The 27,330-nt window shown below is 41.5% G+C and overlaps 1 protein-coding gene across 1 annotated transcript in view; it reads left to right on the plus strand.

Annotated features, from left to right (window-relative positions):
• FNBP1 (formin binding protein 1) overlaps positions 1–27,330 on the plus strand; it is a 2,646,599-nt gene that overhangs the window by 1,510,377 nt on the left and 1,108,892 nt on the right. The window contains exon 10 of the mRNA XM_044058144.1: positions 15,654–15,836. Within this exon, the coding sequence (XP_043914079.1) occupies positions 15,654–15,836 (183 nt within the window). The remainder of the gene's footprint in view (positions 1–15,653; positions 15,837–27,330) is intronic.

Raw genomic sequence — 27,330 nt, forward strand, 5'->3', positions numbered from 1 at the left:
CCCCCTCCTTCCCCCTGACCTTCCATCATTCACTTTGCTGTCTTCAGAGATGACATTTGAATTTGGTAAATCTGTAGCAGTTGCTGCTTGGGGGCAAACTTGATCTGAGATCAGTGAGGGTTGGCAGGAGTTTATGGGTAGAGGGAGGAGCTAGGAGCTCGGATCTAAGCTGTTGAAAACTGCCGGCTCAGATCCGAAGTCGGATCCGATACCCACAGGTTGCTGACAAATGAAGTTTATCTACTCAGATGGAACGTTATGGTGAGTACATAACTTCTTATTATATTCCCTTAAGCCATCTACAAGGAAATTTATGCTAGCAAATGGAAAAGATTTGTCTACTGGCCTATTTATAATCATACTGACCCTTTTTCTGCCCCTACACATAAAGATCTGTAATTCTTAACCTTTATGTTTAATGAAGGAGCCAGTTCATGTACAGTTAAGGTTCATTTAGAAGCAGTTTCTTATTTTCGTATCAGATTTGATGGTTCTTCACTTGCTTTTCATAAGCTTTGCAAGGCCTTTTTAAGAGGCACATTGTTATTGAGACTTCGTTTTTAAAGTTCCTACCCCTCCATGGGATCTGAATCTGGTACTGCAAGCACTAATACATCCCCCTTTTTGAGCTTGCAGATAAGTGTAATCTTAAATATCTTTCTTGAAAGGGTCTATATCATATGAGCGAATCGCACAAATTGCAAACGCCGATAATATCGAACGTACCGGACCTCAAACTTCTGCGACCCCCCCCCCCGCTAAATATATATTCCAACTCCGAGATCGCACTACAGTGAGGAAAGAGCAAATATCCTATTCTTCACTGTACCGCAATCTCAGAAAAAGCACTTCAAGGTCCAGTATGTTGATATTATGAGCATTCGCAATTTTTGCGATTCGCTCATATGATATAGACCCTCTTGGAAAACCTTATTTTTAGTGGCCATTAGTTCAGCCCAACGAATTTCTGAAATTCAGGCCTTAACTTCAACACTGTCATATCTAATCTTTCATAAGGATAGAGTTACACTTCAAACTAATGCATCCTTCCTTCCTAAGGTGGTGTCTAGATCTAACATCAACTAGTCTGTTAATTTATCATTGTTTTTCCCTAAATGTACAAACAAAGGAGAAAACTTACTTCATTTGCTAGATGTTCACTGGCAATTATGTTTTTATTTACATAGAACAAAAGAAATCAGATATACTGATCATTTATTTGTTTCTTATGCAGATGTAAAGTTGAGTAATCCAGTAACTAAAGTAAGTTTTGCCAGGTGGCTTATTGAATTCATTTCATTTATTTACAACAAATTGGTTGATAACCCTACCAAGATGATTACAAGCTCACTCAACCATAGCCATGGCAACTTCCTTACTTTTTCATGCAAGAATGTCTGTGGATGACATATGCAGCAGCAACTTGGGCTTCTCCTCATACCTTCATTACTCAATACAAAATGGATTTGTCTCCAGAGGAAGAGCATAGTTTGGCTCAATGGTGCTCAGAAATATCATTCCTTGAGTCCACCCTGCAGCTAAGGTAGCTGGGGACTCTGCCCCATTAGTTGAGGATTGAATGAAAATTGACATCATCAGATAAAGAAATTATGTACTCACCATAATGTCTCATCTATGTTGTCGATTTTCATTCTATCTCAACTCCCCTCCCACCAACCCCATTCCTTATGCAGTTTCTGGAAGAGTGAGTGATTAGACATTCATTCTACTCCTGACGTAATTGAACTCCAGATATGATCTCTGCTTTGACATATACATATATATATATATATATATATATATATTTATATATAAAGTCCGCGGTGGTGGTGCTGCGGTAGCATTGTCGCCTCACAGTAAGACGCTGTCCGGTTCGATTCTCAGCTAGAGCGTCTTCTGCTTGGAGACATGCGTGAATGGGCGTACCTTCGTTGAAGGTTGTGCATCAGGGCTGGCAACTCTGCACATAAAAATCAACTGCCAAACATTAGCGGACCGGAGTTCCGCTGTGGCGACCCCTAACTGGGAAAAGCCGAAAGACAACAACATATATATATATATATATATATATGTATATATATATATATATATATATGTATACATATATATATATATATATATGTATGTATATATATGTGTGTGTATATATGTATGTATGTATATATATATATATATATATATATATATATATATATATATGTATATGTATATGTGTGTGTGTGTATGTATATATATATATATATATATATATATATATGTATATATTTATAGAAACGTATTTCTTCTTTCTATTTTAATCGGTAAACAAGATCTGTGGTAAATAGGATTGGTGCATTATGGGTAAGGGAGAAGCTTGAGAGGTTGAAGTTGCCATGAGCTTTTGAAATGGCCGAGTCAGATCTGAGGGATCAGATCCGATCCCATTAGTTAATGAAAAATGAAAATTGACAACACAGATGGAACGCCGTACTGTGCAAATCACATAACTTCTTTTTTCTGACCTTTCACCTCCAGCCGTCTTCCTACCCAAGCCACTCCGTCATATATCTCACCAACCAATAGAATACAACTCCACCCTCTAAACCCTGTGTTTTCCTGCTAGAAACATGATCTTCTGACATTATCTTTGCTGTTTCTCCTAGCTCTTGTCAGCCGTTTAACTACTAACCATCATTAGCCTCTCCTACCATCGTCTTCAATCAAAAATCAGTGGCCCCAACTTCACTACCGCTATTGCATCATGTCTTTTTAATGACTACCCCAGCAACCAGTACAATTTCAAAATTCTTAATTGCCAACTAAAATATTCCTTATTTAAGCAAAATACAAAATTTCCCTTTAAGAAAGCCACACGTCTCTCCTTTCCTCCTCCCCAAAACATTACTGAGTGGAAACATACACCCCCAACACCTGTCTTACTCAAAGCAGCAACAAACTAAATTCCCTTAACACTACCCACCATCATCCCCTCCCTAACCAAAATCAGTTAAATATTGTCTAAATTAACATTCGCATTATCTGCAATAAAGTCTCAGAACTGCATGCCTGGATATCCCGGTACTCCTTAGCTATATTAGCAATCTCTGAAACATGCCTCAGACCCACTTAACAAACTCCAAAATACAGCCACCTGACTACAGTATTAGGGCAGATCATCCAACTAAAAAAACTTGTGAGACAGCTCCCCTATACTGTAGTTCACTTGAAATTATCCCTTATACTAACCCATTAAAATTCCATAATGCTGAGCAAATCATCTCCTTCCTCAGATTAAATAACCATAAACAACTCCATCTCGTAGCCCTCTACATTCTCCCAGGAATAAACTAGAAATTCTCCACTGGTTAACAAATTCATTCCCCAGTGAAAAAGTAATACTAGGCGACATCAATATTGACTGGCAAATTTTCTTTCTGATGTTTCCAAGTTCTAGCTTCAACCTTTTTGGCTTTACCAAGCTTATTAGTACCCCTAAACACTTCAGTAAAGCCTATGATAAAAGCAGCATGCTAGACTTGATCACTATGTCTTCACACTACCAAATATTACCCCTCAGGGACCCCCTCATCAGCTCCGTCAATGACCACCTTCCAACCAGCCATCATCCTTCGAATTTATTCTCATCAGCCCAAACAACATATACATAAATTCACTCAAAGTCTCTCCAAATTTAACCCACAGACTTTCACAGCTGCCTTACAGTCCATCAACTGTTCTAAAACATTTTCCATTAGATGAAGCTGTACTGATATTCAGTAAGATATTCCTAGACATAGTAAATAGCTCTGCTCCCCACAGGAAAAAAAAGAGTAAAATCCAACCATGCCCCTTGCTGTCCAACAATACTGGAATCTTTGTGCAAAAAAAAAGGCAAACTGTGGACATCATGGATTACTAGCAAAACACCCCAGCTTCTGCAGAAATGTAGGGAATGTATAAACTGAAAAACAAATAAACATGGGTAAAAGTATACTATAGCAAATTCCAGAACCAACTTAAAACCAACCCCCAAAAATTCTAGTCTTAGATCAATAACTTACTTCACCCAGGAACCAAACCATAACCCTTTACCAGATAGTTCAGACTTATAAATTGCAATTAAATTAAAATCATAGGCTTTACCAGATAGTTCAAACTTATAAATTGCAATTAAATTAAAATCATAGGCTTTGACACATACATACACACATATATATATAAAAAAAAAAATATATATATATATATATATATATATATATATATATATATATATAAATTAAAATCATAGGCTTTGACACGTACATACACACATATATATATATTTAAAAAAAATATATATATATATATATATATATATAAACAGGAAATGCAATTGTACCCCCCCCCCCATTCCTCTCAATCTGTCCTCTCCCTTTTCTCCTGACTAACCTTTCTACCTTCCTAACCTCACTTTAATTTGTTAATGTAACCAATCAGCAAAATCTAGCCATGATACTATATGCCTGTTTACACCTGAATCTATACTGTTTATTTGTTTTCTCACTCCTGTAAATGTCTCCTGTTGCTTGCATTACTAACTTCATTTGTAATTAAGCATGTTATCAAACTTTAATGCAGAGCTCTATTGCCCAAGCCCCCTCTAAATGTATTCATGTACTTAAACTTTGTATTGTGTAGCTTTTTCTCTCCGAGCCTCCACTGAAAGTATGCTCACTTAGCCCAGTGTACTGAATTGTAAATATTTTTTTTTCTATTTTCTATTTTAGAATGCTACCTGTTTTGTAATCCTTAATTTCTTTCTTTGTTAATTAATCTTGAAATTCTGTTTTGTGGAGCTTTTCTCCCCGGGCCTCCACTGAAAACGGGTTCCCCAGGCCCAGTGGATCTCCGCGGTCATCAAACTGGAATAAATAAATTTAACACATACTTTATTGACAGCATAGCTGCCCTTAAAATAACAGTCCTCCCAGTACACCCCATACACCTCTTCATCCTCTTCCTTCCAACAACCCTTCTATAACACAGATACTTTCAAATTCACACCTAAATTCCCCAAACAAGTTTTCTCTCAAAGCAGTTCCAGCATCCAGCATTAAGAAATTGTTTCATAAACCTAAACCTTGTCCCCTTCAGTTAAAAACAACCCTCAGAATATTTAAAAATAGCAGCAGACATCAATAGGTCCATAACTTAAAGCTATGTAACAACCATTTGGAAAAATCCTATGTCACCCTCTCTTTTAAAAAGGTGGCAATTGCCTGACATATCAAACTTTCATGTCATAACTATCCTTTCTCCACTATACAAAATACTTGGAAAATTCATTCAGAACCAACTCTTCCAACAACACCTTCAAGAACAGCACATCACTCCCACACAGCACAGTTTCCTTCCTATGCACTGCACAGCCACTGCTGTCGTCTCTTTTATGGACATCGCTAATAAACCTATCCCTCAACTTACTTAAAGCCGTTAACATTGTTTCACATTATAAACTACTTTAGCAAATATCCACACTAGGTCTTCCTGAATTTAATTTACTTTGGTTTTTAACAGCTACCTGACAGAAAGGCAAAAATTTGTAAAATGGCTCAAAACCCATTTCCTTTCCTGCACGTTCCCGCAAGTATACTCCAAAGTTCCATCTTAGAATGTCTCTTTTTTAATGTATTCATAAATAACTTCCATACATCTTCTAAACAAGAATCACATATACAACTCACAAATGATTCAGTGCTCATATGCACCTCTGACAACCCCACCTACCTGCAACAAATAACTCAAGAAACCCTTACCTCTACTAAAATGTGGCTCAAACATGCCCAATGTTTAACTTAACCGTAAGAAAACCAAATTACTATTATTTTTCTGCAGAAGTCATAACCATCACAAATCCAATTTCAGAATCTCCTCTTTCCTCAATATAGAAATAAAAGCAGTCTCTCACACAAAATGACTCAGCCTAATCATAGACGATAACCTCAAATTCGACCTTTGCATTCTAAATTCTATCAAAAAAAATCATCAAAAATTAGACATATTATATAGAATTCTACCAGAGAAACCCTAGTCACCACCAATATACTTCCCATTCCTCTTTATGCTTCACCAGTTTTCACTAACCTCCAATCAGCTGTACAGTGTAAACTGGAACAATGTTACAAGTCTCTCCTTTTGCTGCTAACAAACCCTATCTCACTCATCATTATTCTCCCTTCATGGAGCTCATTTGGCTCGAGATTGGCTAAATCTGATCTATAACCAGTCATTCGCCACTTACAAACTTATAATTAATTCCCCCGACTGCCTATCTCTAAGTTGTGTTTTACATAACTGCTCCCAGTCGACCACCATGCTCTAATAAAAAATTGCTTTCCATTCATAAGCCGCATAATGCTGTTGGCCATTGCCTGTATGCATACTGCTTGGCAAAAGCTTGGAACTTTATCCCTTTAACCATCAGGGCCTCAACAAATGTTTCATCCTTGAGGTCCTCACCAAAAAGTCTCTTCGTTCCTGCGGTACCCTTGACTAACACTTTTCCCACCCCTTATGTCTCCCTGCCCTTCTCCCAATCTGCTCCTTGCCCTTACCCATTTATCTCGCTCCCCTTACTCCTGCTGTCCAGCACATCCGTTTTTTTCTTTCTCCAGTTACTATTTCTACTCTGTCCTTCTATGCATTATACTTTTTTCCATACTATGACACAGAGTTTCTGATCTTCTCTATACTATGTAATTTAATTTTTATAGGTTATGATCTCAGCCATGTAAATATCTGTAACAAAATAACGTTCTTATTTATTGTGTGTAAAATAACACTGTTTTTATTGTATGCATGCAAGATGAAAGTGTTTAATGTATGCGCTTTGGAGCTTTTCTCCCAGGGCCTCCAGTGAAAAAGGGCCTTTGCTCTGTCAGTGTCCCAGTTAATAAAGGTTAGTAAGTATATAACAGAGAAGTACATAAAACTGTTTTTAATTGTTTGTTCATTAGACAGCTCATTTCCTAGTGCTACACTTTTTTTCTGAAAATTGGTAGCACATGGAACAGATAAGGATGTATGCACCGCAAAGAATTAAAATCAGATGCCTTCGATCATAATTACTTATATCTCAGCATGGATGTTAAGAGTCACTTTGAGAGCTTTGCTCTGCTCTTGAGGTGAAATTCTTGACATCTGACTTCAAAAACATCATACATTATTTATGACTGGAGACCCAATAATAATCACCTCTGTTATCTAAGTTCTTTGTACTACTGTACTGCATTTTACAAAGCTTCATCTCTGAGAATTGGAGACTCTTAATCTTGGCTGTTTGACACTTTCTGAATTGAAGTGAGTGATGGGACAACCCAATCAAAAGGTGTTATCTACTGTTTAACAAAACATTACAAAAGACTAGCCCCCTTAAATGAGCTGCATATCTAACTGTACTTTATCTGTAGGTGTCCTTATGTTTACTGGTAATCCTAAATGGTAGAAGGTGATGTGATAGTCAATGCCAGGCTTGCAGAAACTACATTTTCTTCAATTTCATCCAGACTTCTGAAGGCTATACAGACATGCTTCACATCCTCCATCCTTCTTACTACAGCAGCTAGTTGACAATGTGGATGCACTTTTATTGACAGACATACTGGAGGTTCTGACAACTCATCAACCTCAGCTTCCTTTCAAGTATAAAAATTGCATATTGAGTCCCAAAGGTAATTCGTCAAATGGAATCCCTTTCCAAACCTGTATCATCAGCTCTGCATATTGGCATTCTCTCCAGCCATTATTGTGAGTACTCCTTTTGTGTGTTGAGGTGTAAACTGTGCCCTTGTCTGTTAATCCTCATCTTGGAAGGTTTCCTCTGCCTGAGGAAAAACAAAGGAAGGCTGTGCTTACCCATGTATGAGTTTTTGTTTACATTAGAAAACGTAGAGGAATTTGAAACCAACCGTCAAGTCATCTTCTTTTCATTATTTTGCTTTTTTTTTTTTAGTTTCCTTCATGTCTGTTTTTGTTCATACTGCATCCGTTAATTAAGTAGTATCGGTCATAGTTGCAAGTAGCAGGGTACAACAACACTGGCAGTGACCCTATTCCTTGTGCAGATGATGATACAGTAGTAATAACTGATGTATCAGTCCTCCTCATTCTTGGCACATTGCTAAGTGGCAGGTGTAACAATCCTTTTCCCAGAAAGGGTACCGTGTTCTCTTTTCACATCTCCTTTTTGATGGCATACTTACCTTACATACAGGTCTGTTAAGTAGCATTTTAAGCAAAATCTTAGATTGCTGAGAGGCTGTGCAGTGTAGCCCAGCACAATTTAGACTATACAGAGTTAGTTGTATGTTAGATTTGAAATTTAAATATGTGGCACCTCTGTGGTAATATGAAAACTGTCTTCATATCCAGTTTATAATTATGTTTTGCATTATCTCACCCTTTTATAAAGCTGGTTATTTCCACTTGGCCACCTTACAGTGACATCCGATTTTGCTTGATACTTGTTTCAGCTTCAGGTAGAAGACAATAAAATGTGTGTCTGTGGCACTTCAAACCATTTTGGACTGTGATTAAGAAAATACCCCAAAACATTAATTCATCATATGTATAAAAGCACTGAGTAGTCATATAAGTGGCCCAAAAGTATTGGATCTGATTTCATCCATATGCATGCATACATGCATGTAACACTTTTCTGTGCTGGCATGGTAGTAACTTTTGACTTAGGAGCTTGGGTTGCACGGCAACTTCAGTCACATGAGTAGCAAAGTAATAGAAAGCTTGTTTCTTTAGAAGCAGGTCCAGGAAGGGAACATCTCTCCAGCAACCAGTTTCAGCTGCCAACCTTCCTTGCACCTATTTAATATTTGCTTTTTCTAGAGAGTCTTGTGCCGTGTCAGAAAATATCTGCAGTCTGTAGAATGGTAGACATAGATTATGTAGGACATATAGTTCAGTGATGATTAACCAGCATAACAAAGTAGGAGCTTTCAGAATTCCTTGTTTCTCAGACCAAGAAGGTAATTGTTTCAAAAACAATGCCCTGAGCATTGTGTACAGTTAAAGCTAAAACATTTGCTTAGCTTTTGATACACTGAACCACACCACAGTTTATGTCAATGCATTTGTCAAAAGTAGTTAATTTTTAATTAGACTCATCTAGGCCTCCTCCACCTTAGTTTTTACCAGTTTTGGATTTCACATTTAGCTGTAAACATTTTAGTTGTGTAAGAACACATCATAACGATAGATGTCCTTCTCTTCTCTATTGAGTATTCTTGCATGAGGGAGTTGCCTGCCAAGGTAATCTGATGTCGGCCAGTATGTCAAAGTCTTTTACTACTTTAGGGTGCATGGTACGTCTGATGTAGGCTACTACCAGACGTGGGCCATAAAAGAGACGTACGCATGCACCATCCTCAGAACTGAAGCCCCAGATGGAGAGACAGTCTAAGGGAAAGAGGATCAATGCATTCAAGAACACCAGGAAGTGGGGGAGGAGGGTGGGACAAAATACTGCAGCAGAGAAGAGGAAGGACATGTATTGTTATGATAAGTTCTTACACAACTAATCTATGCCCTTCTATTCATCTGTTGCAGTTTTCTTTACATGAGGGAGAATACAAAAGCTCATGCAGAAAGAGTGGAAGTGGCAGAGGAACTCTACAGGAAGCCATTGAGAATGGCACTGGCAATAATGTTTTGTGAAGGTGTGGACAGAAGTCCAGGTAGTTGCTTCTAGGATGGAGTTAGTGTCCAGCCCTTTGTGGAATGCCCCCGAGGAAGACACTACCCTTGTAGAGTGAGCTCTGACTGAGCTAGCAAGAGCTTTACCATGGTGGACATAGCAAAATGAAATGGATTTGGAGATCCAGTTTTAATGGTCTGTTTGGATACAGGCAATCCCAGAGCTCTGGAGTGGAATGACACAAACAGTTGGTCTGATTTTCTAAAAGATTTGGTCTTGTACAATTGTCTGTGTTCATCAAGTATGTGTAAGATCCTCTCACTATTGTTCTGGGGATGGGGGAAAAAGGTAGGGAGGTGAATGGCCTGGTTTAAAGACAATTCATTAACTACCTTTGGCATGAAGGAGGGTTAGCCCAAAGAGAAACCCTATCTTTGTGGAAGGACAAGAAAGGAGGAGAAGTCATAAGGGCTTGTAATTTTGATGCCCACGTGGTGGAGTTAATAGCCACCAGGAGAACACTTTTCCAGGTACAATGTTTGAGTGAGCTAGAAGAGGCTGGCTCGGAAGGTACTTGAGTCAGTTTCTCTAGCACAAAGTTGAGGTCCCAGGGTGGAGTGTCTGGTTTCCTGTGAGGTCTAATGTGGAGGATGCCATTAAGGAATTGTTTGGCCTCAAATCTGGAAGTTAGAGGAGGGGAAAGTGGCAGACAAGCAAAGATAGCTGACAAATGTGCTTTTGTGGAGGAATAAGCTAAGCCTACATTAAGCAATTCACAAAATTATGACAGAACCATAGGGGGATCCACCGTAAGCAGGTCCAGGTTTCTAGCAAGACACCAATGAGAAAACCTCTTCCATTTGAAAAGATAAAATTTTCTGGTGTTGGGTTTCCTGGCCTCCTGCAGGACTTGAAGCACATCCTCAGATTAAAGGTGTCTGAAAGGGATCAGGGCTCTATCACCCACAGGGTCAGTTGGAGGGTTTCTAACTGTGGGTGGATGAGTGAGCCCTTGTCCTGTGTGAGTGAGTCCACTCTCTGAGGTAACTTGTGATGATTGCCCTTGGCTAGATGTAGAAGAAGGGATAAACAGTGCTGTCTTGGCCAATAGGGAGTCACCAGGAAGATTTTTGGTTTGTCCTGTTGAATTTTCAGTAGGACTTTCGGAATGAGTGGTAGGGGAGGAAATGCATATAGGAATTCTCCCTTCCAAGAGTTTGATAGGGCATCCACTTTCTGTGCCCGAGGATGTGGTTCTCTGGCACAAAATGTTGGAAGTTGTTTGTTCGGAGGGGTGGCAAACAAGTCTATTTGTGGAATACCCCACTGGTGGACAATGCCCAGGAACACATCCCTGGGAAGCATCCATTTATGGGCCTGTGTTGTGGATCTGCTGAGTGTGTCTGCCACAGAGGTCTGATTGGAGGGATGTAAAGCACCTGAAGAGATATTTCTAATAGGCAGGCTAGATCCTAAGCCTGTAAGGCTAGTCTGCAAAGGAGGTAGGATCTTGTCCCCACCCTGCTTGTTTATATACCACAGAACCATCATATTGTCTGTGTGGATATGCAACCTTCCTGGCCTCAGATGGTGTTGGAAGGACTGGAGGGCAAGGACTAATGCCTTAATTTCCCTTACATTTATGTGGTCTTTTCTCTGAGAAGGGTGTCCACTGATCTTGGACTGTGTGAGTGTCCAGATCTACTCCCCAGCCTGTATCCGATGAGTCTGTGTGTACAGGACTTGAGGTGGGGGCAGTGGATGAATGGGAAGACCTGGATTTATGGACAGTTCTCTTATCCACCACTAGACCTCCTCCTTGCGGCAGGGTAGAAGTGAGTTTTAAAATTCCAGTGGGTGGGCATGCTGAGACCACACTGACTTCAGAAACCATTGGAATTTCTTCATGTGTAACCTTGTCAAAGGAAGCATAGGGATGGTAGAGGCCATCAATCCCAAGATTCCTAGAAATTGTCTTGCAGACAGGAGATTGAGGGGTAGAATCTCTGAAAAAAGGAGATAAATCTCCTTGGTCTTGTGGGGGGGGGGGGCACACCGTAATTTTCTTGGTTTGAAATCTGCACCGCAGAAAGACATGGACTTGGGATGGGGCGAGTGAAGATTTTTTTTAAGTTGATGGTGAAGCTCAGGCTTTGCAAAATGGCCATGGCTGAGCAGAGGTTTTTGTACAGTTCCTGTTGGGATTTGGCTTGAATCAGAAGGTCGTCTAGATAGGGGAAGAGTTGAATGCCTTTTTGTCTGCAGAAGGTGACCACGGGCACTAGGTGTTTTGTGAAGACTCTTGGGGCAGTGGAAAGTCCAAAAGGCAAGGCAGAGAATTGAAAATGCCAGGAGCCTACAGAAAAGCATAGGAATCTCCTGTATATGGGGTGAATGAGGATATGGAGGTAAGCATCCTTGATGTCTATGGATGCTAGGAAGGCCTGAGGGAGGATAAGAGGGAAGAGGGTTTTGAGTATTAGCATTTTGAAGGAGGGAACTTTCAGAAAGTCGTTGAGATATGAGAGGTCTAGGATGGGTCTCCAAGGTCTTTCCTTCCTGGGAACCAGGAACAAGCATGAATAGTAGCTTTTTTCCTTTTTGAGCTGGGGGCACAGGGGGGGAAATGGTTCCTGTTCTTTTGGAGGTTGAGGGATACCCCTGAAGGGGGAGGTACTGTGTGCCAGACCATGAAGTATCCATTCTTTATGATGATGAAGACCCTACAGTCTTGAGTGATATATTCTCAGGTTGGAAGGGATAGAGTAAGGCACGGGGAGGGTGCCAAGATTATCTGAGGAGTCATGGAGAAGAGCCCTTCCTATCAGGAAAGGGCTGTTTAGCCAACTGGGGAGTAGAGAAAGAAGAGGGAAAACTGGTGTGTTTTCTTGGAACCTTTGTGGAGTTTTCATAATGGGGGTCTGGGATTGTTTGCATGCAAAGACCTGTTTCCCAGGGTAGTTCCTGTCAGTTTTAGGCACAGGTGAGACCAATGTGTGTTTAAGGTCTTTTAGTTCCTTGCTCTTTTCTTGCAGGGATTTGAACAGTTCAGCAGCGGGTTTGCCAAGTAAAGCAGAATTGTCCAGGGGGCATCCATAAGTTTTGCCTTTATGTCCTGAGGGAGGGGCTGAAGCCTTAACCAGGCAAACCTTCTTAGGGCAGAGGAAGAAGCTGCAGCTTGTGAAGTGGCCTCTACTGCATAGCAGCTGCATTTAATTGAATGTCTGGCTACCGAAGGTGATGCAGCAATAAGAGAGGATGCCAAAGCTTTGTTCTCAGAGTCTGGCATATCTGACAGCAACTTGGAGATTTATGAGAAGAGTTCCATATTGTACTTGGTCATATGGGTCTGGTAGTTCAGTGCTCTGAATGCTAAGTTGGCTGAGGTATAAATTTCCTTGCCCAGCCTCTCCAACTGTGTACTGTCCTTCTCTGAAGGGGAAGGGAAGTGACCTGGAGGCCTTATTAGAAGCTACTGAAATCACAGAGGGGTCTCTCACAGGGGCCTTGAAAAGGAAATTGCAATCCTGGGGGAACTTTGTAATACCTGTCTGGCTCTTTTGGAGCCGGAGGTTGAGAGTCAGGGTGAGTAGACGTGGATGCAAAAGCATCCAAAAAAAGCTGGTGTAGCAGGAGGAATGGCGGAAGGACTAGGGGACTGTACTTGAAGAAGGTCATAATAATATTTTTGGACCTCTGACATTTGTAAACTGTCCCATTTAAAATGATCTCTCATCTTAGAAATTGTCTCCCCAAAGGAAATTTCCTCCATAGGGGATTCTGTTCCATTTGAATCTTCCTCAGGGGAAGCATAGTCTAGGGGTGAAGGAATTTGGGATGAGTATGCCAGTGAATCACTGTCCCTCATCAGATGAGGAATCCTCCTCTGAAGTGGCTTGTGCCCTGATTCTTTTCTGAAGGGAAGCAGGCCAGGCAATACGGTAAACTGGCTAACCTGAGGGAGGTCTTAGTGCCGTGAAGGCCATAAAAAGGCTTTGTGTGAAATTCTGCCACTCCTTCTGAGAGTCTGGAGGGGGAGAAGAATGTTTAGTTTTTTTGTTTTTTCTTTGCCGGGGTATCCATCCGGAGTGAAGAAGGAGGGATGGACGTATGCTTACATTAGACCAGGTCTGACTCAGAATCCTTTCTCACTACAATCTGGGTTATTCCACTGGAGCCTTCAGACACGATGGGGCAAGGTTCCCCCTGGACATCGGGAGCCAGTGTCTGTGAGGCCTCTCTGGACGTGCATACATCTGGTTCCAAGGTGGCCCGTAAGACGGGCTTGGCCTATGGATCTGAATCATGATGGAGTGTGTCTCAGAGTTCTCATGTGCTTCAGTAGAGACATCCATATGGAGAGGCGCAATTTCAGCTTTGGACCTAGGTTTTTTGGCCGTATGCTTAGCTGGCTCAGTCATCTGGTCTGAGGAACTTTCCATCGTGCTTTTAGCTAAGTGCTTAAGGCGTTGATTTTCCAAGTAGATAGCAAAGGATGATAGCTGTCTACGGAGGGTTTTGGGCACAAAAGACTAACAAATTGAACGGTTTTTCATGGTCGTGTTGGGGCCCGAGACAGAAAAGGCACTGGGATTGACTATCATTGTGTGAAATTTTTCTTCCACAGTCACACTTACCTTTCCTGGATGACATTAACCTCAGTCAAAATAAAGCAGTAGCAAAAGACAAAAAGGATTCCCCAATGGGGCACTTATCTTTATGGAAGAAAACGATTCCGGCAGCAGAGCGACGTCCAGGACGGGCAAATCCGACTGCTGGCAAAGAAGTTCTGAGGGTGGTGTACGTGTGCATCTCTTTTATGGCCTACATCTGATAGTAGCCTACTTCAGACGTACCGTGCACCCTACGGTAGTAAAAGAGTCTGATACACTGGCCAACATTGGGTCGCCTTGGCAGGCAACTCCCTCATGTAAAGAATACTGCAACAGATGAATAAAAGGACATCTGGTGATCTCTGATGCTAATCTGCTTTCTGACAATCAACACTTACTTATTCATAGACACCTACTGAAAAATAAAATGTAATTGTCCACTCCTCCTAAGCTTAACCACTGTGCTGTATCCTTCCACAGAGTGAGAAATACATATTTTCTTTTTGTAGGTCCCCTGCCTCAAGGGTGTGGTTAGGCATGCACTTTGTACTCTACAGAGTACATTTTTTCTTTGCATCACTCAGAAATATTGTAACTTTTTTCAGGCTATATTATTTTTATACCTGTCTAGATTAATGCCTCAAACACCAAGTACATCACTTGCTTACAGAGAGAATTGCAAATCTATAGACAGTATCGTTAACAGTTTTAAAGGGGACTGCTGAAAATGATGCGCACATTTATTAACTGCAAAGGGGCAACATTATGAAAGATGCGTCCATATGTTTGAAAAGCCAGGTGGGTTTGGAGGGCAGTAACAGGAGTTTGCGAGTACAAAATGGAATTTTCTGGCTACAGCCCTGCCCTGCCAGGCAGCTCTACAAAAGTTCAAAATTGCAGACCATATTGCTACAGCTGTACCCAATATTACTATTCTTACATGGGCACTGTTTGGTTTGTATGAGACAGCTATACATGTACATGTACAGGTGTACAGTTTAAGCCTTGAACAGTAGGTAAGCAATGTATAATTTCATCTAAAAATGCTATAGAAGAATATTCAGAATCCTTAGATCTAATTTCACTGTATTCTATTCACTGTGCTTCTTATAACTTTTATAAGTAAATTTTGCATGTTAAAGTTTGCATGAGCTTCTTTCAGTCTTTTTGTATTCATAATTTCTTGCTACATTACGCTTTACACTCACCATACTACCACTTTTTATGTAATGACATTTTTTTCAAAACCATGGCTCATTTTTTTTAATTTATGTTTTATGGGTTTATTTTTTGTTTGTTTGTTTGAGCCTTATGTGTTTGTGTTTTTATCTTTTGTTTCTTTATTCTGTCATTACTTCATCTCTTATGCATAGCTTATGTCCCTTCTAACATCCCCCCATCAGCCCCCACCTCCTCCTCCTTCCTCTGCCTCACCCTCTGCTGTTCCCAATGGCCCTCAGTCTCCCAAGCAGCAAAAGGAACCCCTCTCCCATCGCTTCAACGAGTTCATGACATCAAAACCCAAAATCCACTGCTTCCGGAGCCTAAAGCGAGGGGTAAGTTCTCCTCTGGATGTATGTATCTTCCTCTTTTAAGCTGTGTGACTGCATGCATTTTTAGTGTTACATTTGCTTTGTATGTTAATTACTGCAAAAGAAAGTGTGTTTGTCTTATCCTAGATGTTTTTTGTTTGCACACAGACAGGCAAACCCAATAAATATAAACTACTGCAAAAATCATATAATTGACAGAGATAATAAGGAAAAGATATTATTAATGCGGAGTGAGCAATCTGACTTTGCTAGTGGATTAGAAGAAATAATCAGAAACTTGCTGTGATGGCTTTGTAAAGCATTACCCTATACCATTTTGTTTAATCTGTGAAAGTTTTTTCTTATGCAAAAACTTAAAACTTACTTATAGATAATTTTATTATGTATTGGGACATATTTAAAAAGGGGCTGCCTACTGAATTTGCTATTTTCCTTTGTTCTGTTAAAACTAACATGATAAATAGGTGAGCATTCAAGCTGCGCAAGTTTACCCATTGGCGATCTCCAGCACAGCTGTAAACCAAAGAAGGCTATTTTAACATGCCATTGACTCCCATTCTTTCTTTGATATTTTTTTAGGATGCTGGGAAAGAGGGGAGGTAGGTGAACCCTTTGCAGCCATTTTCATCTTGCATGGTTGTTCCCAGTACAGAGAAGTACATTTTGTAGAAAAGAGTATTTTTGAATTGGCTGTTAAATGAACTCAGCAGGTATAGTAAAATATTTCCCTAGGTATTTGTAGTTGGTCATGGTTTTTAAGATACAAAGTTGATTTAAAAACATCTTAGAAGTTAATTTAAGAAACACCTCTAACAAAGAGTCACAGAGAGACAAAAATATCTCAAATCCAGTATACCCAACCATAGTGAGAAATTGATTCTCCACTCACTAGGCTGGACAAAGATAGAATAACTGTGAGTTGTCTTTCAGATTCCAGGATCTCAAAGGTCTCAAGGGCCCTTAGGATCCTTGCATCAGATAAATATAACTGTGACATGGTAGTTGTACATGATGCAGTGAACAATATGGGGAGCAAAATCTCCAAGGTTAGGCAGAGAGACATGTCACAGCTCTCTATGCATGTTGCAAACGCAGGCAAGATTTCGATACTGAGTGGAAGACTTTCTTCTCCAAGAATGATGCCTTGGTACAAAGAAAAGATGATTGGCTTCAACAATTGGCAGTATTAGTAATGCTCTTCTAGGGGAATCCAGTATACATCAGACTGGTATGAGATGCTTGAAAGTCCTACTTGTTTTGGAAAGGATGGTCTACACCTCTCATTCAAAGGCTTCCACATACTGTTTTAAAGCCATTGCTGCACTTGTAGAGCCTTTTTTAGATATAGTCAAGCTAATGAACATTCCAACCTAGCCAGAGTATCAAATCCTATATTGGATCAAATTAAGGTGGCACTGCTCAATACCAAAATTCTCAATCAAAAGCTTCTTGACCGTGAGGCACTCCTGCATTGGTATCCACTTTTGTATAGCCACTGAACCCACGTTTAAATGTGCAGAATGCACTCCCTCCATATTTGAGTTTTGCTCCTATCATGCCTTCAGACCAAGTGACAATTGTGGTGGCATATCCTTATTTGTTAGAAGCATGTTACCTCAAGTCCCCCACAAACTCACAGACAAAACTTAATTATTAACTCCAGATTCAACTAAATAAAGCAAACTGACAGTTTATCATCTGTTACAAGGCATCTTACTTAGGTTCAAATGTTCATAGCGGTGTACTAAGCTGACTGTGACTAGGACCTTTTTAAGTCTAGCCATGCATCTCAAATCTCTGACAAGTTCTGGTACCCTTGACAAGTGTAAGCAGGGGTTTGGGAGATGTAACATTTACAAACATCTGTATGGGAGATGAAACATTTATGTGATAATGAAACACACCAACGAACGAACTTGTAAAACAACAAAAGATGCCAAAAAAAAAGCTCCCCTGTGGGCGGGAATATGAAGGCAGACAAAAATCTCTAATCCAAAGTTTATTAACAGTTAAGTTCTTTCGTTCCACCTTAGTTGGAATTCATCAGAACTAAATACATTAAAACCATCTTCAGTTTATATAATTAAAACACCAATTGAATTATTAAGAACTTGTCACTTGGCTAAAACACATACATTTTCCTCTCCATGCGATGTAAAATGTTTTTGACCATTTTGCATCCACTATCGGTCTAAAAGGGGGGTTAACAATACTTTTATGTAATTTAGAAATTCCGACAATGCTAGCAATTACCGGTTTGTCATTAGACATAAAGTCAAAACTCATTTTTGGTAATGAGACCTTCCAATAACATGTCTTGTAAAATTATATCTATTTTAGAAAAATAAATATTAATCTCATTTTTGGAAATGGCCTCATATGTTTCCTCGATGAGCAATGCATTCATTCTGTTTGAATAATCTAATTAATTTAAACATATTTCGTTGAATGGTACCCATATTTTTTTTTTTTTTGGATTACCTCAAAAAGGATTCTCAGGGTAAAATCAAAGATGAACATTTGGGGGTTAAGGAATTACAGTGGCAGTTAAGATTAAATGCAATGGCTCATCCAAGGTTAAATGAATCTTGTTCTCTGTGTTCTATTTTAAAGTTAAGACACTATGATGTTAAGTAATAATCAACAATTTTAATTAAGGTTTTTAAGTTATTGTTATAACTGTTACTGAAAGTTAAAAAAAATGCTATACATGTGAATGGAGAGGAAAATTAAGTGGTTTAGTCATGTGACAAGTTCTTAATGATTCAATTGGTGTTATGATTATAAAGATTGAGGATGGTTTTAATTTATTTAGTTTTGAAGAAGTTCCATTGAAGGAGGAACGGAAGTGCTTAACTGTTAATAAACTTTGGATTAGAGATTTTTGTGTGCCTTTCTATTCCTCCCCACAAGGTTTTTGGCAGTTTTAGTTGTTTTACATTTACTTTCCTCACTTGCTTAGTGAAAAACAGCTCTTGTACTCACTTTCCTCACTTATCTAGAGGAAAATATTTTTTTATTCAGGCATGTCCAAGGGTCAGCTCCCAGTGTTCTCTCCTGTCTATCTGATGAATCCGGGCATCTTGGGACAATGTAGCAATTGCCTTATGTACACAGGCAACCCTGTCCTCCTACCACCCAACACTGCAACCTGTGAGAGATGCACTTATCTAGCCAAACTGGAGGTAAAGTTCTCTCCAACCAAGACTGAACTTGACAGTCAAGAGGAGAAGGTAAATATTTGGACCACACCACACTCATCACATAGTCCCACTAAACCTACACCACCAAAATCCACACATAGAAACACAAAAACATTTGTAGAGGCTCTCAATAATAATCTGCTGAAGCAACAGAAACCTCCAAAGCAGATACACAAGCAACCTCCACCCCCCAACACAACGCAAATGACACATAGCCCACAGACTCAGTGTGCCACTCAACCACAGCCCATAAGGAAAAACAATGTACCCAACACACTAGTCATAGATGACTCTATAGTCAGGCACACTGATGTCCCACTCATCAGGCTAAACAAGGAGAAGGTTACTGTCAGCTGCCTGTCAGGTGCCAGGATTCACCCCATAACCCAAGCACTCAGGTCACTCCACAACACGTACAAATATGACTCTGTCATTGTCCATGTTGGTGTGAATGACCGGAGATGTACCTCCCTGGACTACATGAAAAGAGACATGGAAGAGCTCTCTGATCTTGTAGCCCAGGCAGGTATGACCCTAGCCCTGAGTAGCATCCTGCCATTGCCCAGAATGATACCGCAGTACAAGGACAAAGTGACGTCAACAATTGGCTAAGCTTCTGATGTCATTCTAAGGGGATCCAGTATCTCTCTGCCTGGGACAACATGGTCGACAGACCACGATGCTTTGCCAGAGATGGCCTGCACCTGTCACCCCTGGGATTCCGGATACTGGCTAAGGCTCTTGCTGCCTCAGTAGTGCCTTTTTTAGGCAAGGTTCAAATGACAAATTCACCACCGTAACAGTAAAAGGCAAGCAAAATCTGAGGGTAATGCTACTCAGTGCTTAAAGTCTAAATCTCAAAATGCACTCCTTTGCTACACTCCTTAAAATCGAGAACATCGGTATCTGTGCAGTGACTGAGACCTGGTTCAAGGATCCAGAGAGCACCCCCTGCATTACCAGGCTGTAACTCATACCACACTTTCCGGCCACCTAACCTGGACCGGGACACCAAAGGCAGAGATGTATCCATATTCATTAAGGATATCCACACCTCCAGGCTAGTTGCTCAGGATACTGCATCCAAGGTTATCCAAGTGTAACTAACCCTGGGCAAAACTGCAATCCAAATTGTAGCTTGCTACAGATCCCCCACCATGCCCCAGGATTCCCACTCCTCTTTTCTTGATATACTGGAAAATATTAGGGTTTAACTAAACACCCTAATAATGGGCGATTTCAACTACCCCACCATTAACTGGGAAAACTACTCATGTACCAACTCCTTCACTCAATGCTTTCTGGAATTCATAAATTCCAATGCTCTGGATCAACTTTTCCACATCTTCATCAGGAGCAACAGTATCCTACACCTAGTCATTACCAACATGATTGACTGGTGTTCCACACCTGAAGTCAACTTCTCGTTGGTGAGATCCGACCATAAGCTAATCATCCTAGATATCCACATCCGGCCTCCACCTCCCATTAAGGAAACCATGGTAAAAAATTTCTCCAAAGCCAGCTTCATGCTTCTTAAGACAGAAGTGGCGAACTTCATGACACCCATGCAGATGGACAATACAGTTACGACTGCTGAATCCTACACAGATGCACTCTATAAGCACTTACACAAGTGCATGGATCGTGCTATCCCAAACAGAACCAAGACGCTATCCTCCAAAAAAAGGAAGCCAATCTGGTGGTCCACTGCCATAAACAAATTCTACAACAGAAGGAAGAAACTGTTGCAAAAGATAGTAAAATCCCATGAGTGGAGGGGTTCCCTGGTCAGCCTCAGTAAGAAGCTGAGATCCCTTATAAGATCCTTCAAAGCTAGCTACGAAAACAAAATCGCCACTGATTCTAGGGACAACCACAAAGCATTCTATAGCTAGGTCAAGAATCTCAATTGCAACTCCCAGATCTGCTCTGAGTTACAGCACAACGGTATGAAAATTATAGAACCAAATGATATTGCCAACATCCTGGCAGATAGGTTCAGTACTAACTTTACCCCCCTCTCACCCCCTAAAGGGCCCATAACTATACAGAAAGAATGCAGAGTCCCTGTAATCACAACTCCGCAGGTGAAAGCTGCACTCTCTAAAGCCAAAAACACAGCATCCATGGGACCGGACAATATCCCAGGCTGCATTTTACACGAACTTCAGAACAAACTGGCTCCCCACCTAAGCACCATGTTCAATCACAGTCTCACATCAGGCTTTGTGGCCACTGAGTGGTGCACAGCAACCGTTATCCCACTCTACAATGGGGGAGCCACCACTGATCCCGGGAACTATCGTACTATTAGCCTGACGAGTCTGGTCTGTAAGGCCATGGAACGTATCATCATGGAACTCATAAACAAAGACATTGGTAACCTCCAAACTCTGGACCCCACCCATTTCGGGTTTGTGAAAGGCAGATCATGCCTCCTGAACCTGATCGACTTCTTTGAGGCAGTCACCAAAGCCGTAGACGAGGGTAAGGTGGTTCACGCAGCCTATCTTGACCTCGCCAAGGCTTTCAACACCATCCCCCATTCTGGAATTATAGCTAAACTTACTAAACTAGGTATAAATACCTACGTCACAAGATGGGTTGCCAACTGGCTCACTGACAGAACCCACACTGTAAAAGTTGCAGACTCCAAATCTGACTTCAAACCAGTGACAAGAGGAGTACCACAGGGTTCAGTCCTGGGACCTCTCCTGTTTGGTATCTACTTCTCTGAAGTACAGGCTAACACAGAAGGCCTTTGGCTAACAAAGTTTGCAGATGACTGTAAACTAGGAGCCATAGTTGAGTCCCCAAATGATGTGGATATCCTACAGAAGGGCCTCACTGAGACAGATGCCTAGTGTCAGAGCCATAGCCTCAAGCTCAGTGCCAAAAAGTGCACTGTCATCCACTTTGGTAAAAACTCTGTACCCATGAACTACCATATAGGTGGTAGTCTACTTAATGCCGAATGTGTGATAAGAGACCTTGGGACCCAGGTGGACAGTAGTCTCTCCTTTGATAATCACATCACCACAGTAGTTAGGAAATCCTTTTGCATGGCACACCTCATCACAAAAGGGTTCTCATCCAGGAAAAAAGAGGCCATTGTTCCCCTCTACTCAACACTCATTAGACCCATTCTAGAGTACAATGCCCTTTTGGAATGTAGTTCACAAGACATCTGCAGCAGCTGTTAAGGCCATAGAAGTACCTCACAAAGAGGATTACTGGCCTCAAACGGATGGCCCACACTGACCATCTAAAAAAACTCCAGCTTTACTCTGTAGCATATCGCCTACTCTGAGGTGATCTCTACCTAACATATAAAGCTATGTCAAACCAGAGCTGTTGGACATGCTACATCTAAATAAATTCCAATCCCTCAGAGCTACACACTCTAGGGACCTAAACCTTGTCACCACAATAAACAGGACATGCTGGAGGAATAGATTCCTGTTCCAGAGAATTCCCATACTCTGGAACAAACTACCCATCTATGTCAAGCAAAGTTCCTCATTAGCACTCTTTAAGAAAAATCTTGATGAGTGGATGGGAAATAGGAAATACACCCCAGGGCACAGGAAAATAACTTTCTTGGGAGACATAAGCCAGGGAACCTTGTTGGTTAGGCTTACTTAGGCCCTTGGGTCGATAGCCTAGTACCTACCTATGAAACTATGAACCTATGATGCCTGTATCCATTACAGACTTAGGTATCAAACCAAGGATGAATTTCGTGTTCCCCATCCAATTGTCCAAGTTATGCTTAAGTTGGGTTAAGGAGGAACTCTGGTTCACATGGATGGAGAGCCTGTTCCAGAGAAGGGGTGGTTTCTGGGATACATACCTGTGTCTTCAGTAGGTCCTATTTATGTCACAGGTAAGGTTTAAGTCTTTAAAACAGGTACTTCTAGTGCTGTTCAAGTTTTGCTGATATGCAGGAGGTCCATGAGAGTGGGGTCCAACAATGCCTTGTATGTCAGGCATAGATATTCCCTCAACAGCCTGTGGGAGACAAAATAAAGGGATGGATAGGACTTTGAGGCAGGCTGCATAAGACATGTTATTTATGCCATGTATTCTTTTAGTAAGGAATCTCTGTGGACATTCCTATTGTTGGATGTGCCTTGTTAGGTACATACCAAAAGGGGCACTCAATGATAGCTCTGATGAATGCTGTATATAGTGGAACAGTGAACTCCTTGGACGTAGATGCCATATCTTTGTTTATAAGTTGTACAACACAGAATGATTTTGTCACTACTGTAGACGTGTTGGTCAAAGGCTAAATTACTGTCTATGTGTGCCCCCAGATCCTTTACTACTGGGTCGACTCTTAGAGGTGTGTTATCAGTATGATTGTTACCAAGGGTGGATGACTTCCTGAAGAATACTATTATGCATTTCTTGGTATCTAATTTTAGTTCATGGCTCTGACACATGTTATTTGCCTGTGTCAGCATTTCCTGGAGAACGTTAGTGTCAGTAGGGATTCTATGATTGCTCCTAATTTGCAACTGTCTGCACATTTAGTCAGCCAGAGGCCCCTGCCACTAGCCTTGACCTCAAGAGACGTAAATGCCAAAAAGGAGCAGTCCCAGGACTAATCTTCGAGGGACTCTGCTTGTGATCGTCCTCTTTGTAGAGGTGGACTGCCCAATTCTGACTTCATGGGTCCTGTCATTGAGCCAGCTAGCTATCCACCAGTTGACATGAGGTCTATACCTAACCTTTTGAGTTTGTCAACAATGCCTGATTGGGGTATTGTGTTAAATGCCTTGGCCAGGTCAAGATAGGTATTGTGAACCATTTTGCCCTCATCCATTGCTTTGGTGACCTTCTCAAAGAAGTCCTCCAGGTCAAGTAGGCATGACCTGCCCTTAACAAAACCAAATTGAATTGTGTTGGGTCCAGTGTCTAGATGTTTCATAAGTCATTACTGATCATTTCCATGAAAATTCTTTCCATGGCTTTGCATATGAGACTAGTGAGACTTATGGGTCTGTAGTTCCCAGGGTCTGTAGATGGTTCACCTTTGTGCAGAGGGATGACTGTTGCTGTTCTCTGTTTGTGAGGTACAAAGTTTTTTTGGATGCTGTGGTTATATAGCAATTCCAGAGGGCCTGATAAGTCATGATGTTCTGTAGTCCTATCTCGCCTTCATTCTTACACATTGGTTCGGAGCTGATCCTCGGCTCCGACTCAGCCTATTACAAAGCTCAAAGTCTCTTAGTTGGCTCGTGGCTAGGTAGGTATCCCATAGTGCACTAGTACAATCCCCAGATCTCATTTGCCATGTCTGTGAGTTCAAAAGTTCTTCTTGCTTGGCCGTGGCTAAGTTTAAACTTTTTGCCTTTATTATTACTTTACTAATTCTGTAGCTAGTTATCTCATTATTACATAGTGTTTAGTAGTGTTAGAAGAGTTTAGAACTGTTTTTGCCCTTATATTAGTTAGTTTGTTGAGAACTTGTTGGCTATTGGCCCTTGTTGTTCTCTGTTTGGTATCCTGTATGCTAGTTTTATTAATGTTGATATTCATAGGTCCGCATTTTGTTAGGTCCTTGTTTTCTTGCTTTATTTTATATATATATATATATATATATATATATATATATATTTTGCTAGTCTTGATACAGATTCTTTCTCTGTGGGTCCGCTTATATATTAGGGCCTTTGTTTCTAAATTCTAGAAATTTAAAGTTTGCGTGCAGTCTCGTTTGTTCGATACTTTGCCTGCTACTAAGTTTGTGGCCTTTCTATGATTTACTCTATCCAGCTTGCTATTTTTCTTATTTTCCACAGGGCTAGGCCCGTTTAAGTCAGAGGACCTAGTCCTCTTTCTCTCTTTGTGTGTGTGTGTGTGTGTGTGTGTGTGTGTGTGTGTGTGTGTGTGTGTGTGTGTGTGTGTGTGTGTGTGCTTGTTAGGGCTAGGCCCGTTTAAGTTAGAGGACCTAGTCCTCGTTGTGCTTGTGGTGTACCTGTTTTATTTCATAGCTGTTCAACATGTCTTAGAGTCTAAAGACCACAAACCTTCGGGTTTCAAAAAAATGAATAAAGTGCTCCCAGAAGATGTCAATTACGGATGGCCATAGTAATTGTGTATATTGTCTCAGAGCCATTCATTTGCAGGAAACTGGTTTATTTTGCCATTCCTTTAGCTCCAGAGATCTCCAGGAGTGGAAGAACAAGTTCATTTTGAAAGGTCTCCTCAAGCCTTCCTTCGAGGAAGACTGAGCGAGTTCTTCTTCTTCATCTAAGTCACATTTATCCTAAAATGAGAAGGTCAAGTCGGCCAAGAGGCATTCTCCGGCGCCAACTAGTGTATCGGAACCTCCTCAGAAACAAACAAAACTTGATAAGACATCTTCCTCCTCGGCTCCACTGTCCTCTGAGCCGATCGAGGTTGTAGATGCTGGCAATGCAGTGTCAGCCCCAAGCCTTTCGGAGCCGACTACTGAAACCTTGCATTGCAGCCGGTCCAGGGATCCTTTGCCGGTCTCCCCAACCTTAAGATCTCCAATTTTACAGAGATCCAGATCACCTGCCCTGTCATCCAGATCCTCCAAGAGCTTGTCAGAGGAAGATGTGTAGAGATGCCCTATGCTGACCGCCTTAAAAAACTCCAGCTATACTCTGTCGCATATTGTCTACTCCGAGGTGATCTCTGCTTAACATAAAAGCCCATGTCAAACCCAGAGCTGTTGGACATGCTACACTTAAAGAAATCCCAATTCCTCAGAGCCACACGCTCCAGGGATCTAAACCTTGTCATCACAATAAACAAAACATGCTGGAGGATAGGTTCCTGAACCAGAGACTCCCCAGACTCTGAAATAGACTGCTCATACATGTCAAGCAGAGCACCTCTTTGGCCCTCTTCAAAAGGAACCTTGATGACTGGATGGGAGAAAAGAAATTCATCCCAGGGATCACGTCAGTCGCCCTGCTAGGCAGGGGTCCAGGGAAGTAAATTGTGTGGGAAGAAATAACCAGGGAATTGTTATGGCCAGGCTTGTATAGGCCCTAGGGCCCATAGCCTAGTACCAACCTATGAACCTATGAGTAGTGCTTAGACTCCTGAAGTCATTTGCTTTACCCAAATTGTTGTTGGCTTCGATCCAGTCGGTTCTGGAGCCACCTGAGTCCATCCTCCCTGTTGTGGTTCCTCCTCCGAGCTGGGTCGGGCTTCGGAGCCAGAGTTTTCGGTGCCACTTGTTGTGGAACCCTTGGTTCCAGCTCCCCTCGTGGCTGTCTTGGAGCCAAGTTCTGCTCTAACACTTTCGGCACCGTCCGTGGTGTCTAGGAGCCAAAGGTCACCGGTTGGCCCCGACAGGGACCCTTGGATCCGAACCTCTTCGGTTCTGAGTCTCCCTCTTGGTGCATTGGCTAGGGTGAGCTTGGACCCTACATCCATCTCGGAGCCGGTCGCTCTGGAGCCGCTGACTACCTCCGTTTCCTCAGAACCATAGTTGTCTTCGGAGCCGGAGAGATCTGCTTTCGAGATGATGAGGAGTGTGCTGTCTCGCTCATCAGCCGTACACAAGGGTACCGGCACTCTTCCCCCTCAAGCACCGACCTCTGTCTCAGCACCTACTCTCTCTCTCGACAGCAAAGACCCACAGCCTCAGGAGCCCCCATTGGGTTGTCCCCAGATTTCCAAGTCCTCCCCAGAGTACCCTTCTGAGGAGCCCCGTCGGAGGAGGACATGTAAGAGGAAGCATGTAGACTCCCCGGATGAGTCCATCACTTCAGACACTGACCTCGAGGAGTCAGAGGGTTCCCCCAAGTCGTCCTCTGATGATGTCTCCTTTGTAGTCATCTAAGAAATCCTTAAGCAGAGAGGCGGCTGGCCCACTGTCACCCCTTCTGAAGAGGAGGCAGTGTACCTAAAGGATTTTGGGTCTCAACCTTCAGCCTCTTGGGTGTCTCCACCTTTCGATGAACTCTTAGAACTGGTTAGTCGGAAGGTGTGGGAGACTCCTGATACCGTGGAGCTAGTTCCCAGAAGACCCAATAAATTCTTGTCTGCCCCAAAAGAGAAAGATTTTTTTCTCCAAGGGCGTGCCTATAGATGCCGTGGTAGTGGCAGCGGCCACTAAGAAGGAACAAGCGGAGACTTCATCTGTCCATCTGCCGAATAAGGAGTCTAGAACAATGGATAGATACAGGAAGCACATCTTTTCTTCAGTGGCTTTTACTGTCAGATCGCTGAACTATCTCACACATTTTACTAGGCTTCAAAGAGATCTCCTCAAGGAGTTAGGAGATACTCTTCAAGGTACA

The sequence above is a fragment of the Protopterus annectens genome, chromosome 16.part0, assembly GCF_019279795.1.
Source record: "Protopterus annectens isolate FY-2018-M chromosome 16.part0, PAN1.0, whole genome shotgun sequence".
Classification (NCBI taxonomy): Eukaryota; Metazoa; Chordata; order Ceratodontiformes; family Protopteridae; genus Protopterus; species Protopterus annectens.